This window comes from Choristoneura fumiferana, chromosome 13, assembly GCF_025370935.1.
Source record: "Choristoneura fumiferana chromosome 13, NRCan_CFum_1, whole genome shotgun sequence".
Lineage (NCBI taxonomy): Eukaryota > Metazoa > Arthropoda > Insecta > Lepidoptera > Tortricidae > Choristoneura > Choristoneura fumiferana.
This window is the reverse complement of record NC_133484.1, coordinates 13,603,238-13,616,596: the sequence shown is the minus strand read 5'-3', so window position 1 is coordinate 13,616,596 and position 13,359 is coordinate 13,603,238. Positions and strand designations below refer to the sequence as shown.

Genomic DNA, 13,359 nt, shown 5'->3' with positions numbered 1-13,359 from the left:
TTTCGAACTCAACCAGAGCTCATCTTCAGAGTGATACAACCGTACACCATGCTACCAGTTATATTAGTGTAATAATAATAATAATAAATAATAAATATCACGGGACAATTCCCATCTGGTCGTCTAAAGTGTGCATATTTTGCATAAGCTTAGCTATCGTAAGGTCGCGGGTGAGCAAGGAAATTATTTTAGTTCATTAAAAATAATTGTTTTCTTTAATCAACTGTGGCTGAATTTAGTTAACAAGTAAATTTTAATCTTATAAGAATGAAATACAGTTGACTCTGATTTATTTTCGAATGTATCTGTAAATCCATCCATCAGTCTCGGCGAACAGCTAGCGGGTCACCTGATGATAAGTATCCTAAGCACCACCATTTGTGAGTACCAGCAAACTCAACTGCTTATTTGAATCCGTTTCTTCCAAAAATCTGTCGGTGTAGAGGTACCTACATCTGTTAAAAACAATTTTTATACTGTTAAAAAAACAGTTAAGTATTGGGTTAAACTTTTTAGCTCCATATTTGCTTTCATATTTAACGCAATGCATCTTTGCTTGTTTGCACAGGCACCCTTAGCTTGTCAACGTATTACCCACCTCAATGATTTACCTTTCGACGTCTACTTCAGTGTCTCCCTTTCGCTCACGTCATTAGACAGGGATGGATGAGAAAGCATGGATAAGAATAGTCGTTGTTTCGACGGAGTATTCATGTTATACGATCTGTTAGTGAACAAATTTACTAAGTGTCACGCCTTGATTAAGATCTTGATCTTGAGAGCATTAGATGATGAGTTAGGACTAAGAAATGTAGGGAAAGTTTAGCTACCCACATTTTTTTCTAATAATAATGTTAATGAAGTAAAAAAATCAGCCAAGTTCAAGACGGACTTGTGCTTTTAAGCTTCAGTAAAAAAAAAAAAAAAAAAAAAATTGTTAAAAAATTTTTACAGGTTTCGCATTAGGTATTTGTATAAAAAAAGTGCAAGTCGAGCCACGCGCAGTTTCCGCGTTACGAGCATTAAACTACATTGTCAAAATTAGACATTAAAGACATTGTAAACCACGGCATGCGTCATCGCGAATGACTCTACCTATACCTACTACATTTGTATGAAACTACACTCTCAATAGTTATATATTTTTATTGCACGATAGAGATCTTAGGTCTCGTATCTGAGAATGGAGCATTCAAAAACAGACAGGCAGGCAGACAGGCGGACAATGAAGTGATCCTATAAGGATACCCTTCCTTTTGAGATACGTAATCGTAAAAATGCACCTTGTTACTTATGCGCTTATCGTTATCGCACCAATACCTACACATTCCCTAAACTAAATATTATGTAGAATGGAGTGGTTGCTGTTTATATTCAGCTAGGTATTGTTCACCCGCGGCTTTGCACGCGTAAACCATTAACCAACAGTTGAATTAAAAAAAGATGAAAATAAGAAATAAATTAATGAAAAGAGAAACAAATGTTATAAGTATAAAGGTGAACTTATACCTTACAGGGATCTCTTCCAGTTAACCTCACACAGTTGTCGTAACTTTATTGCTATTTTTTGTATGGTATTAATTATTAACCTCTAATCTAACTTTCACAGCGGCTACGATGTTGGTAAACTTATTTTTCTATATTTTCGCAAAATACGTTAACTGTTGTTGACTTAAATATTTTACGGCCTTTCTTAGGCCACATTTGTCTTTACTTACAGCAGTTTGTTGCAGCAGTTAATTTAAACGGTAAGACGTTGGAATGTCATAGAATTCTTAGCCTAGCCAATCTACCGGCCAACATTGAAACTTATTGTGACTCATTTGTTTTATTACTATTTTGCGCAAAATTAAAAAATAAGACATGATCCTGGCCAGCGGGAAACTTGTGATCGTATTTTTTTTATTTAACGAAACAGCTGCAAATAATCCGAGGACATTGGGATTGCAACCGTTACTCCAATAAATTTACTGCTTTTGGACAAAGACTACCCGAACGGACCCTAGGAGTGCCGTCAAAGCGATGATAAATTGCCGTTTGCTCAAAGGGGACCTTTTTTGTTCTCGGCGTAATGGTTTCACTTTAATCGACACCAGTGAGACCACATATATAGATCCCGGTTAGTGCGTGAAGGACAAAATACAAAACAGTATCTTCCCGCCGAAGTGATTCAGGCGTTTGAGGCATTGCTTTTGGTTATTCACTGTCTGGTTGTTGGGAGCTTTCGTTGTGTGTTATGTTTTTACGATTTTTGACAGAATTTTGCAAGTTGTTCTGTGTTACCAATTTGTGGATATCAAAAGTGTTTCCTGGATACCTACGTAAAAATAAAAGGTAAATTTTAGTTTTTTTCCCCCCAATTATGTATCCGTTTATTTACACGATTTTCTCTTTGGTCTTGCCATTTAGACCGCCGTGTCGTTATTTGGCCAAATTTCTGCATAAAATTGAAATTGATGCCATCTAGCCGTACGCTAATACTCTGAATAGGGTACTTTCGGATGGTTTGGTTAGTAACATTGAAACCTTAGTAAGTAACGAAGGCTTCAGCGCTGGCTGAAAATAATAGAACGCGATAGATGGCGTTGGTAAGCAAAGCGCTAGGAGCATTATTCAATATTTGTATAGTATCTGCAAGTGTTTTAGTTGTACCAACTACAGAAACAATGAAGTGTGTTAATTAGGTATCTTTTTTACTTATCAATAATTTAACTCACGACCACTAATTACGGCAGGTCCGCTTTGACCGAATCATAAACCTTGTGTTGCTTATTTCAACTAAAAAATAACGAAAAATCGTATCGTATAAGCAAACACACTATCAACTACCACGGACTACCATGCTAAGATTAGACAAGTTGAGCGCCATCTATTGTTGACAAGCATAATCTTTTAGTGCACTTATGGACGTATTTTGATGTAAGATACCCAAGGGGTCCACGGCGACTGCGAATAGAATAATTATTTGATACCATATTATTTTTGTGTACGTTTTCCTGTGAAAGTAACAGTGAAAGTATATACGTGCTTAAATCCTTACCTACTACTATGAAACCAATCCTAATCAAACGTTAATGCAATCAGTAGCGAATATACTGCGCGCTGCTCGTGTCTCCAATTTGTGCCCATCTTCCCAAGCTGACACTGGCTTCTAGCTTCTACTATCGTTGTTCAATCAAACCAGTTAACGCATTATCCATAGCTTAATAACAAAATACGGTGCAAACAAATTATGCAACCGAAAATAGATAGGAATTAATGGTCGACAATTTGACATCTGTGAGCCGTGATACTATTTATTATAATATAGCAGCTAGCTTTTGCCCGCGACTTAGGATAATTTTTGCGGGAATCCTATAGATAGCTACACTATACCTGATTATTATTTCGAAGGTTCAATAGTGTTCAGACTCAAATTTTCAGTTATAAAATTAGAAATATATCGTTTATTGTTTTAAGTTGCTTAGGATATTATCACTGAAACTTGCGGTAAATACATTTTAATTCTATTTTATCTTTTTTTCCACAATAACTTAAATTTTCTGCACAAAAGTCAGTTACGTGGTCAGGTTCGGATTATCCCTGATTACTTTGTAGTATTGTAAAAAATACAAGGTATAGAAAACTTGCTGTTTAAAACATGGATTGAATGTTCATAATATGATATACCATGCATGCAAACATAAAAAAATTAGGACATTGATAAGACTATTTTTTTCTACATTTCCCGTTGTTCCAAATACACCATCATTTTCGTAGCCACACTTATTAAGTATATTTTAAACAAAAAAAAAGAGGTCATACCTCCTGTAAATCCTTTTTTAACTATAAGCAACTTTGAAAATAAGACTGCGTCAATATAACGTATAATGTTTTATCGCAAGTCATAATTATTTATCTATAATTAATGTAATAAAGGTTCAGTTAGATTGCGTCAAAGATCGAGCGTCATTTTTCGTTACGGTTGCGACTTGTGTCGCGCATTCTATGCACGAGTCGCCGTAAAACAGTTGGTAAGTGTCAACCCTGCCTTATGTCAATCTATATTGCGATGTGGCAACGTTTTCCTTGTCTATGCTTTAACCGATCCTCTTGTGTGTTAACCCTTCGGGTGACAGAATACGGCGCGTAAAAGAATGCGAGAGAGAGGGTATTTGAGGCAGAAAGACATTTTGCGTGTGGATTGCGAGTGCGATGGCATGGCTGACTCCTCGCGGTGACCAGAGATGATCCTGGTAAGTGCTCATGTATATATACGCTTTTATAATCGATATATTAGCTACATGGATGTGGAAGAATGGGTCAGCTAGCGGTCATTCAGAAGATCCATTCTTATAGAGTCCGGGACTCCCATGAGTATGTATCGGAAGCATACTGGCAAGCCATTGTAGTACGGTCGATTATGAGTTGGAGCATACGGGTCGGGCCTGAAGGGGTAGGAAGGAGGGCCCCGTGGCGGCACAGCCGCCATGTCCAGCTGGTGTCAGGCTCAGGGTATTATAGGGCTTACGACACCCATAATCCCTGTACAATAAGTTCCCCTAACTGAGCAGGAACTGAGGATACGTAGGACACCAAGGCACACTTACGCAGTGTCTAGACTGGAGACGTAATCGACTGTACAGAGAGGGTAACTCTGGGTAGACCAGGCCCTCATATTATACAAGGTGAAGCCACTGTAGATAAGACCATGTATATACATACATGTTATTGATAGAGATACACGACCGAAGTTAACTTCTTCTTCTACATTCACGTGGCTAGTATTGTGTATCCTTTAGTTCCATTTATCGTCCCAACGAACCTATACCCCCCTTTACGAATTCAGGCAAACGGTTTTCTTATCCGAGGGTCTAGAGGGCACGATAAAATGGTGGAGATGCTGGGATATGAGGTTGGGAAGCCGGATTGAGTCTGGTTTTTCCAGTCCCAGATTACTTTATTGTTTCTTTGAGTTGACACGTCATTAGATACGCGCTTTTCTTTAAAGACTTCCCATCCTGCAACTTCCGTTCTTTCCCTATAGCTGCTGCGTGTTTTTATTAAAGGAAATAAAAACAAATTCGTTTTGTTTTATTACGGCCTCGTATGTGATTAAATATCGAGTTATCATCGATGCAACACAATGTCAACACAACTCTTTATTTAATACCTTATTACCAACCTACAGATACGGAACGTACCTCTTGGCATAGTCTGTGGTATTTCTGGTTTGGTTCAATCTGTGTCTGTTGTTTATGGGTGCGTTTTTTCGTATTACGCTGTATTATTATTGTTTGCGACATAATTATGGTTTTTTTTAATCTATCCATCATGTAAATAAAGAATTTCTAATTATAATTAAGTTATCAAAAAAAAAAGGAATAGGCCAGCATATATGTTCATTTCTGACAATAACAAGATTATACAGATTTAGTTAAGCTTGTGATGGAGAATCGGAACGCACCGTAATGATTATCTATGTAGGGGAGAAATGTCAGTCTGGTAACATTACGTTTTTTCCTACCGCTTTTCTGTTTTCGAATGTTGAAAATATGGTCGAGATTTTGTATTCAATGTGGAAAACTTATTAGATACTCTTAAAATAAGTGCTCTAATTGTGTTCTCGGAAGTGCGCATTTGCGATCTTTATCTGGAAAGTCATATTTATATGCATCGAGGAGCGTTTCTGAAGTATGGCGCGGAGTATTTACAGGTATGTTGTGCTACTTGTTGCACTTGTTACATGCGAATAACCGGTTAAATCTCTAATGAAAGATTAATAATGCAAGCATTTTTTATGCGTTTCAGTCGTGACAAGTAGGAAACGTATCCGCACGCATTCTCATTTCTCGCAAGCGAAACGACAGACATATTTGGTTGGCTTAGGTAAGTTATATAGTACATAATTGCGTTATATTAGTGCAGACCTTTTGAGCATTTAGCCTCAGTAACTTTGAGCCAGTGTATATGAGTATTTCAATTAGTGTTAACTACTTACAGCTGACATCATGGCGAGTTCCCAAGCTAGGCTTGTCCTGAGACAACTAAAATTGAGGGAAGTTGCAGCTAGTGCTAAAGCTCTGCTAGTGAAGTGTAAGGAAGAGGGCGCACCTCAAGAAGAATTTGTGTCCCACCGGTTGAAACTCAGACAGTGTCTCGAATTACTCGAGAAAGAAGTATATCACCTGTTAAATACATCTGGGGACACTGATGTAAGCGAAGTAACACAGGACCAGCTTGAAGCTGAAGACACATTAACCGAGCTTGAGACTGCATGGGAGCTCAGCAAAAGTCAACTACGAGTTACCCAAAAGGCTAAATTGCCTGAGCTAGGCCTACCTACATACGATGGTGATAAACTAAAATGGAGTGAGTTTTGGGACAGATTTGTGGCAAATGTAGATGATAGAGAAATCGCAGAGTCAGAAAAGCTGCTTTATCTGATGGGCTGCCTCAAAGGACCGGCTTTAGAAACCATATCTGGATTGACCGCAACTAATGCAAACTACTCAATAGCCGTAGATACCTTGAAGCAGCGATTTGGCTCTAACAACATCCTGATAGATGCCCATTATACAGCGCTTACAAACTTACCAAAGGCGGATCAGTCCAGCACTAGCTGTCGCAGCGTGTTGGATAACATTGAAAGAAATCTCAGGGTTTTGGAGAAACTAGGCGAGCCAGTCAGCGGCAACCACCTAAGAGCATTAGTGCTCTCCAAATTTCCAGCGAAGGTTATACATGAACATCACCTTATTGGGGAAAAGAATGATGATTTGGTCTCCATTAGGAGCAGCTTGGACCGGATCATCACCGCTATGGAGAGGTCGGCTGCTCTTATAAGCCATGAAGATTCCACTGTACCCGGGTCAAGCACCACGGAAGCCCTGCAGGTTCGAGTTGAGGCGCGCCCGCAGGTCAGCCGTAAGCGGAAACACAGCAAGGATCACGAGGCACCACCAGCAAAGAGGCCAAAGAGGCCGTGTCTTGCAACGCTAAGGGACATCTGAGTGCCGATTGCCGTCGGTTCCAAACTGTGGAAGCTAGGCAGAAAAAATTACACGGAAGATGCCTACATTGCCTACGACGGAACCACCAAACAGCCTTGTGCAGGAGGAAAATTTCTTGCTACCGCTGCAAGGGCGACCATTTAATGGTGTTTTGTCCAGTCCCAAGTGGTGAGTCAGTAACGGCAGAAGCTGCAAATGCTATTGCATCTTGTATCAATGTTAATCGTTATACTTACTTGCAGACCGCGGTGGGAAAACTACAAAACCCTGAAACCAAGAAATCAAAACATTCTCGTATCTTGCTGGACTGTGGCAGCCAGCGTAGCTATATCACGCGACAAGCTGCAAGTATGTTGAACCTGCAGAATCTTCGGGAAGATTCTCTTCTAATTTATACCTTTGGAGCGTCTAAACCTCAAAAACTGTCTAGCCCTACAACAGTAGTCGACATTCTAACCAAGCGTGGTATCAGTAAACAAATAACAGTTAATATTGTACCAAAGATTACAGACAGAGTTCCAGTTGCTTTCTCGGAATATAATGGAGTAGATGTAATTACTGACGATGATACAGCTGGAGAGACTGTTGATTTACTTATAGGCAATGACTGCTACAGTGCCATCCTTAGAGACAATAAAGTCCAGATCGCTGAAAATCTATATTTACTGGATACGGACTTTGGATGGGTACTATCTGGAAACATAACTCCAGGGGAAGTCGACAATGCCCTATCTGTTGTGACATATTGTCAATGCCACATTCCTAGTTGCCCGTACTTTACTGAACCTGATCTGCCGCTGAGAAGTATAGATGTGCAATTCCTATGGTCTCTAGAAAGTATAGGGATCACAGATTCTCCAAAAGCTACGAGACAAGAAGAAGCAGTACGCCATTTCAACAACACCGTGCAATACCAAAATGGCCGATATCTGGTCAAATGGCCGTGGATTCAGTACCCACCAGATTTACCATCAAATTTTGGTCTAGCCCTAGGTCGATTAAGAAGCACTCTGAAGAGGCTCGATACGGCAGCTCTCGATGAATACGAGTCCATCTTGAAGGAACAACTACACCTTGGCATTATAGAAATAGTCGATCAAGAAGACGTACAGAAAAGTGATCACCCTCTTCATTATTTACCCCACCATATGGTTAAGCAGAAGGGAAAGAAAGGGAGAATCGTGTACGACGCATCTGCAAAGACGACAGGGCAGAAGAGCCTTAATGAATGCCTATACAGTGGTCCTTCTATGCTAGAAGATCTAACAGCTCTACTTTTGAAATTCCGTACAAAGAAAATAGGCTTGATAGCCGATGTTGAGAAGGCATTTCTTCAAGTAGCCCTTCAAGATGAGGATCGTGACGTGACGAGATTTTTATGGCTAAAGGATGTAAACAGAGGAGCAACAGAAGACAATTTACTTCACTTTAGATTCTGCAGAGTACCGTTTGGAGTTATATCAAGTCCTTTTCTTCTTACAGCCACAATCCAGCATCATATGACACAATCAAACGAAGAATTAATAAAGACTATTTCTCATAAGTGCTATGTTGATAATTTAGTGACGGGAGCCAACTCTGTTCAAGAGGCCATGAAGATCTACAATCAGACGAGATCTAGCTTTGAACAACTATCTATGAACATACGAGATTGGTTATCCAATGATGAAGAATTTATGAAAACTATACCAGAAGCACATAAGGCAAACCAATGTGATGATGTCAAGGTACTCGGGCTTTACTGGAATCTTTCTAAAGACAGATTAAAACTTAATGTAACACCAAATCACTGCGACACAAGCAAACCAGTGGATACAAAGAGGAAGGTGCTTCAGGCCTTAGCTCGTGTATACGACCCTTGCGGGTTTGTATGCCCACTAATATTACCAATGAAGCTTATCTTTCAGAACATTTGCGGGATAAAAGCGAAATGGGACGCCAAGTTGCCTACAAATATGATCTTGTCTATACAAGAGGCAATACAAAACCTGTATACCTTAGCCGATATTCAGATACCCAGATACATAGGGTCAGACACATCAAAAGGTGACCTCACGTATCAACTTCACTGTTTTACAGACGCGTCCAAGAACGCTTACGCCGCAGTTGTCTATCTGAAGGTGATAAGTTCAAAACGAAGCTCAATATCTTTTTTAATGGCGAAATCTCATGTATCACAAGCTAAAGACAAGGATGATCTGAAGATTCCCAAATTGGAGTTACTCGGGTTTCTAATTGGGAGCAGACTCTTGAAATACACCAGGAATAATTTAGAGCTTGAAATAGCCAAAGAGTACTTATGGTCAGATAGCATGGTAGTGCTCTGCTGGATGAAATCGAACAAGCTCCTCCCTCCCTTTGTTGCGAACAGAGTTAACGAAATTAAAAGAAATCATCCTAATACTGAGATGTGTTACATTAACACAAAGTCGAATCCTGCTGACATCGCTACGCGACCAGAACTGTTTAAAGAAAAAATGGACCTTTGGTACAATGGACCAGAGTTTCTTGTCAGAGATGAATCCACTTGGCCAGAAGACCGGGTATACCAAGAACAAAAACCTTCTTTCTTTCGGGGAGGTCCTGAGCGACAGCTCAGGTGAACACAGACGAGAAGTATCCATGGATGAGGAAGGAGGCCTGAGCGACCTCCTAGAGCTGAGTGAAGGCCCAACCAATCCTAGAAAAGATGACTCAAACTACCAAGGTCAGAGCAAGCCCATTGAGTACAGTGAATATCCCACCGATGAACTCATGGAGCTAGATAATTCCGATAACCAACAAGAAAAAATCGACAATCAACAGGTGTCCGACGGAGCTGAAACTATAAGCAATATAATAGAATTGCAAAAGAAACACTTCCCTGAAGAACTGGATGGGAAGAGAACGCATCTGGCGAGAAATCTAGATCTCTTTTTAGACGTGGATGGCGTTCTGAGATGCCGCGGGCGTATGGCAAATACAACATGGAGCTACGATAAGAAATATCCAATATTATTACCCAGAAATAGTCAGTTTACGGACAAGATCATTAAAGACACTCATGAGAGTAATTACCACGTGGGGCCTTCGCATACATTAAACTCTATCAGAGAGCGATACTGGATCCCACAAGGGAAACCGCAGGTGACGAAGGTGCTTAGAAGGTGTCTACAATGTATGAAGCACGGCGGAGGACCGTATAGGCTACCGGACACACCGGCGCTACCACCAGAGCGTGTGAACTATAGCAAACCCTATACCTATACGGGGGTAGACTATTTTGGCCCTCTGTTTGTGAGTACACCTAGTGGCAGAGAAAAACGATGGGTAGCCTTGTTTACCTGTTTAACAATCCGAGCTATCCATCTGGAGATCGTGAAGGACCTTTCAGCGGAAGAGTGTCTCCTAGCGTTACGGAGGTTTGCGGCTACTAGAGGTATACCGCATAGGATGTACTCGGACAACGCAACGTGCTTCAAACTAGTTTCAGAAGTAGTACAGCAGCCATACTGCATTGTGAATAAGATCCAATGGAGATTTATTCCCCAACTTGCTCCATGGCATGGCGCCTTTTATGAGAGACTTATAGCCCTGGTAAAACACTGCCTCAAAAGAATGTTAGAAAAGCACCTGCTCAATGAAAACAAGCTATTGACAGTACTGAAGGAAGTGGAGGCGGTATTAAACACACGGCCCTTAACAAAAGTGGGTACTGAAGTAGAACATGTCCTGCGACCAGCTGACTTCTTAAGTCTAGGGGAATGCTTAACAACGAGACCATCTATGGCAGAAACTCCAACGGGGAGTACAGCCATAAAAGGTGACCTGATTGAGAGCTGGAAAAGAGGACTCAAGATGATGGAAGAGTTTAAAAGAATGTTTATAGGACAGTACCTTACAAGTCTCAGGGAGCGTTACAATCACGCACCAAAGCAGCCCAGGGTCAGGTCCCACCGTAAACCACAAGTAGGCGACCTTGTGCAGATAAATCAGACCATAAAAATAGAAATCAGTGGAAGGTGGGCAGAATTGACGCGTTAACCGAGGGCCGTGATGGCGAGCACAGAGTTGCAAGAGTCAAGGTTAACGACTCTATAACTACACGTTCCGTTGGGCACACTCTACCCCTGGAAATAGAGGATGACGAGCCAGAAGCAGAGGCTCTATCTGGACAACAGAACGAGGTGATTGAGAGGAACTTACCAGATGACACAACTCCAGAGGCACTAGATGATCAAACTGACATCGAGAGGAATACTCCAGTAGACCGCGCAGAGACTAGCAATCCTGAAGTACCACCACTGGAGAAGCAGTGCGAAGAGGGGGAGCCTGTGAGGAGCAAGAGGGTTGCTGCCATTCGTGCCAGGGATAAAATCCTGGAATGGACGCGGCACCTACTCGCCCTGCTGCAATAACCTCTTTTCTTGTGGGGAGTGTCGCGCATTCTATGCACGAGTCGCCGTAAAACAGTTGGTAAGTGTCAACCCTGCCTTATGTCAATCTATATTGCGATGTGGCAACGTTTTCCTTGTCTATGCTTTAACCGATCCTCTTGTGTGTTAACCCTTCGGGTGACAGAATACGGCGCGTAAAAGAATGCGAGAGAGAGGGTATTTGAGGCAGAAAGACATTTTGCGTGTGGATTGCGAGTGCGATGGCATGGCTGACTCCTCGCGGTGACCAGAGATGATCCTGGTAAGTGCTCATGTATATATACGCTTTTATAATCGATATATTTAGCTACATGGATGTGGAAGAATGGGTCAGCTAGCGGTCATTCAGAAGATCCATTCTTATAGAGTCCGGGACTCCCATGAGTATGTATCGGAAGCATACTGGCAAGCCATTGTAGTACGGTCGATTATGAGTTGGAGCATACGGGGTCGGGCCTGAAGGGTAGGGAAGGAGGAGGCCCCGTGGCGGCACAGCCGCCATGTCCAGCTGGTGTCAGGCTCAGGGTATTATAGGGCTTACGACACCCATAATCCCTGTACAATAAGTTCCCTAACTGAGCAGGAACTGAGGATACGTAGGACACCAAGGCACACTTACGCAGTGTCTAGACTGGAGACGTAATCGACTGTACAGAGAGGGTAACTCTGGGTAGACCAGGCCCTCATATTATACAAGGTGAAGCCACTGTAGATAAGACCATGTATATACATACATGTTATTGATAGAGATACACGACCGAAGTTAACTTCTTCTTCTACATTCACGTGGCTAGTATTGTGTATCCTTTAGTTCCATTTATCGTCCCAACGAACCTATACCCCATTACGAATTCAGGCAAACGTTTTCTTATCCGAGGGTCTAGAGGGCACGATAACTTGGTAAGTATTGGAAATAAATTACATGTTTTAACTGGTGCTGGTCATTTGCAGTTAAGTTATTCAATATTGATTTCATTTGCTTCAAATCTAAGGATATTTACTGCAGAGCCGCGAAAGTAAGAGCTTTTCAATTCGTGGTCATCATTTTCGTGGTCATGGGCCACGAAACTGATTAAAGACCACGAAAACGATTGATTTCCTACAAGTAGAAAAAATACAGAACACTTTTTATAGAATTTTCTGCTTTTTACAGTGTAATCGTTTAATGCCGTTATTGATTTAATTGATTTAAACGAAGAATGGTTGACCGTCAACAACATTTGCTCCAGGGTGTGGTTCTAGGAATTATGACCAGTGCGTCGCCAATTTTGTTAACTGGCGAGAGGTTCAAGAATTATTTTGCCCTGAATGTACGTGTGAAATGTATATATCTAAATATTAAAAGAAAACTTCGTCATTTAGAGGAGCATTTTGTGTAACATAATTTGTTCTGGTTTACCGTAGACCTGCATGATGGGGGGGAAGGTATGAAAAGTTTTGGTTTGTGAGTTGAAGTTATTAATCTTACTTTAATTAAGTAATTTTCTAGATAGTATTTTAAAGGTTACAAAAATGACAATTTGAAGTCGTCATTTTGTCGGGTGGTCAAGTTTTAATTTTTTTTTATATAGATATCGATTGTCTATTTCTGTTGATACCTGATTAATTAAATAATGCTTATTCGTTTCTCATTATGATCGGATTTTCATTCAAATAGTACAATTATAAGATTTTTAAAATAAACAAAATGTTCTTTTTTCGTGGTCTCGATGCTCATTTTCGTTACCCGTTAAAATTGGATTTTTGCTTTTTTTAACAAAATAAACTTTATCGATCTCTATTAATATAAAGCATCTATCGGTACATATCCTTATGTTCAAAATAAAACAGACCACATCAAATGTGTGTGTTTTTTATTTCTGTAACATTTATCTTACACCTCAAATAATTACCCACCTGATTGAATTGAACCAATATTGGCATCTTATATCTTGGGAAATCGCAAAAATCCC

At 40.5% G+C, this 13,359-nt stretch overlaps 3 protein-coding genes across 3 annotated transcripts; all 3 read left to right on the top strand.

The window, feature by feature from the left end:
* The first annotated feature begins 5,590 nt into the window (after positions 1 to 5,590).
* On the top strand, positions 5,591 to 6,992 carry LOC141434495 (uncharacterized). Its single transcript, XM_074096916.1, has 3 exons — positions 5,591 to 5,695; positions 5,791 to 5,868; positions 5,983 to 6,992. Exon 3 carries the CDS (start codon positions 5,991 to 5,993, stop codon positions 6,990 to 6,992), a length of 1,002 nt encoding a protein of 333 aa, XP_073953017.1. The 5' UTR covers positions 5,591 to 5,695; positions 5,791 to 5,868; positions 5,983 to 5,990.
* A 143-nt stretch (positions 6,993 to 7,135) lies between these two features.
* On the top strand, positions 7,136 to 9,595 carry LOC141434494 (uncharacterized). Its single transcript, XM_074096915.1, has one exon. It carries the CDS (start codon positions 7,136 to 7,138, stop codon positions 9,593 to 9,595), a length of 2,460 nt encoding a protein of 819 aa, XP_073953016.1.
* Positions 9,596 to 9,614: 19 nt separating this feature from the next.
* Positions 9,615 to 11,015, top strand: LOC141434493 (uncharacterized). Its single transcript, XM_074096913.1, has one exon. It carries the CDS (start codon positions 9,615 to 9,617, stop codon positions 11,013 to 11,015), a length of 1,401 nt encoding a protein of 466 aa, XP_073953014.1.
* The last annotated feature ends 2,344 nt before the right edge of the window (positions 11,016 to 13,359 follow it).

Coding starts and splice junctions, on each gene's coding strand:
- LOC141434495 (XM_074096916.1), top strand. CDS start 5,991: ATGGCGAGTTCCCAAGCTAGGCTTGTCCTGAGACAACTAAAATTGAGG.
- LOC141434494 (XM_074096915.1), top strand. CDS start 7,136: ATGGTGTTTTGTCCAGTCCCAAGTGGTGAGTCAGTAACGGCAGAAGCT.
- LOC141434493 (XM_074096913.1), top strand. CDS start 9,615: ATGGATGAGGAAGGAGGCCTGAGCGACCTCCTAGAGCTGAGTGAAGGC.